The sequence below is a fragment of the Fulmarus glacialis genome, unplaced genomic scaffold (assembly GCF_000690835.1).
Source record: "Fulmarus glacialis isolate BGI_N327 unplaced genomic scaffold, ASM69083v1 scaffold40414, whole genome shotgun sequence".
In the NCBI taxonomy this organism is placed as follows: Eukaryota; Metazoa; Chordata; class Aves; order Procellariiformes; family Procellariidae; genus Fulmarus; species Fulmarus glacialis.
This window is the reverse complement of record NW_009209435.1, coordinates 6,290-7,181: the sequence shown is the minus strand read 5'-3', so window position 1 is coordinate 7,181 and position 892 is coordinate 6,290. Positions and strand designations below refer to the sequence as shown.

Below are 892 nucleotides of genomic sequence, written 5' to 3'. Positions count from 1 at the left end.
CCCGCCCAGCGCACCCCCCTCGCCACAGATGCAGCCAGACCCACAGCCCAAAAACCCCCCTCCAAATCCCAACTCTTCTGGTAATACCCAAAACAACTCACCCCATCCTTGGGGGGATGATGGTGGGCTCACATGCACCCTCCTCCTCCTCCCGGGCTATTTTCCTCTACCTGCCCAAGCTTTGCGCTGCGCTAGCTCATCCCACGGACCAGGGGCTACGTACTGGCTGAGCGGCAAGTCCTCGATCTCCAGCAGCACCCCCTTCTCGAACAGCCGGGCCGCCGTGTAGTGCAGCGGCTGCAGTTTCTTGTTCTTCCCGCTGACCCTTGAAGAGAAGGGACGACATGCTCAGAGCTGGTCTCCAGCCACACGCGACCCCTCGGACCCCCAACACCTCCAGGACTCACAACATCCAGATAGCAATGAAAAAAAACAAATACCATTTTTTTTTCCCTTTTTTTCTTTTTTTTTTTTTTTTTTAATTATTAGGTTTTTTGTAAGGAAACGTACTTGTTGCTGGCTGCCAGGTTGTCGAGGCAGGTCTTGATGTACTGATTGTAATAATCAATTTGCTCCTCGTAAAACAAGGTCTTGGCGTTGAGGCCCTGCAGGGTCTGTCTCAGCTTCAGGAGCTCCCCTTTGCGGTGCTGCCGGTAGCGCCTCTGGTTGCGGATGTCCTGGAGGAAACAAAACCGTACAAGCAAGCCGATATAACTCGTTCTGAGCTTTATCGAAGCACCAGAGCGGGATCTCAAGCGGGTTTAGAGAGGTGACCTCCCGACGCAGTGTCCCCCAGCCCACCTTGGCCAGCTCGTTGATGAGCTCCTGGTACTGATGGGCGGAATCCACGAGCCCCAGGCTCTCCAAGCGCCGCAGGTTGCGGATGCTCTTT

The 892-nt window shown here is 54.8% G+C and overlaps 1 protein-coding gene across 1 annotated transcript in view; it reads right to left on the bottom strand.

The window, feature by feature from the left end:
- Positions 1–170: 170 nt before the first annotated feature.
- LOC104076092 (ras GTPase-activating-like protein IQGAP3) overlaps positions 171–892 on the bottom strand; it is a gene marked incomplete at both ends in the record, with an annotated part of 6,667 nt that continues 5,945 nt past the window's right edge. The window contains 3 exons of the mRNA XM_009576820.1: positions 171–325; positions 511–677; positions 802–888. Of these exons, the coding sequence (XP_009575115.1) occupies positions 171–325; positions 511–677; positions 802–888 (409 nt within the window). The remainder of the gene's footprint in view (positions 326–510; positions 678–801; positions 889–892) is intronic.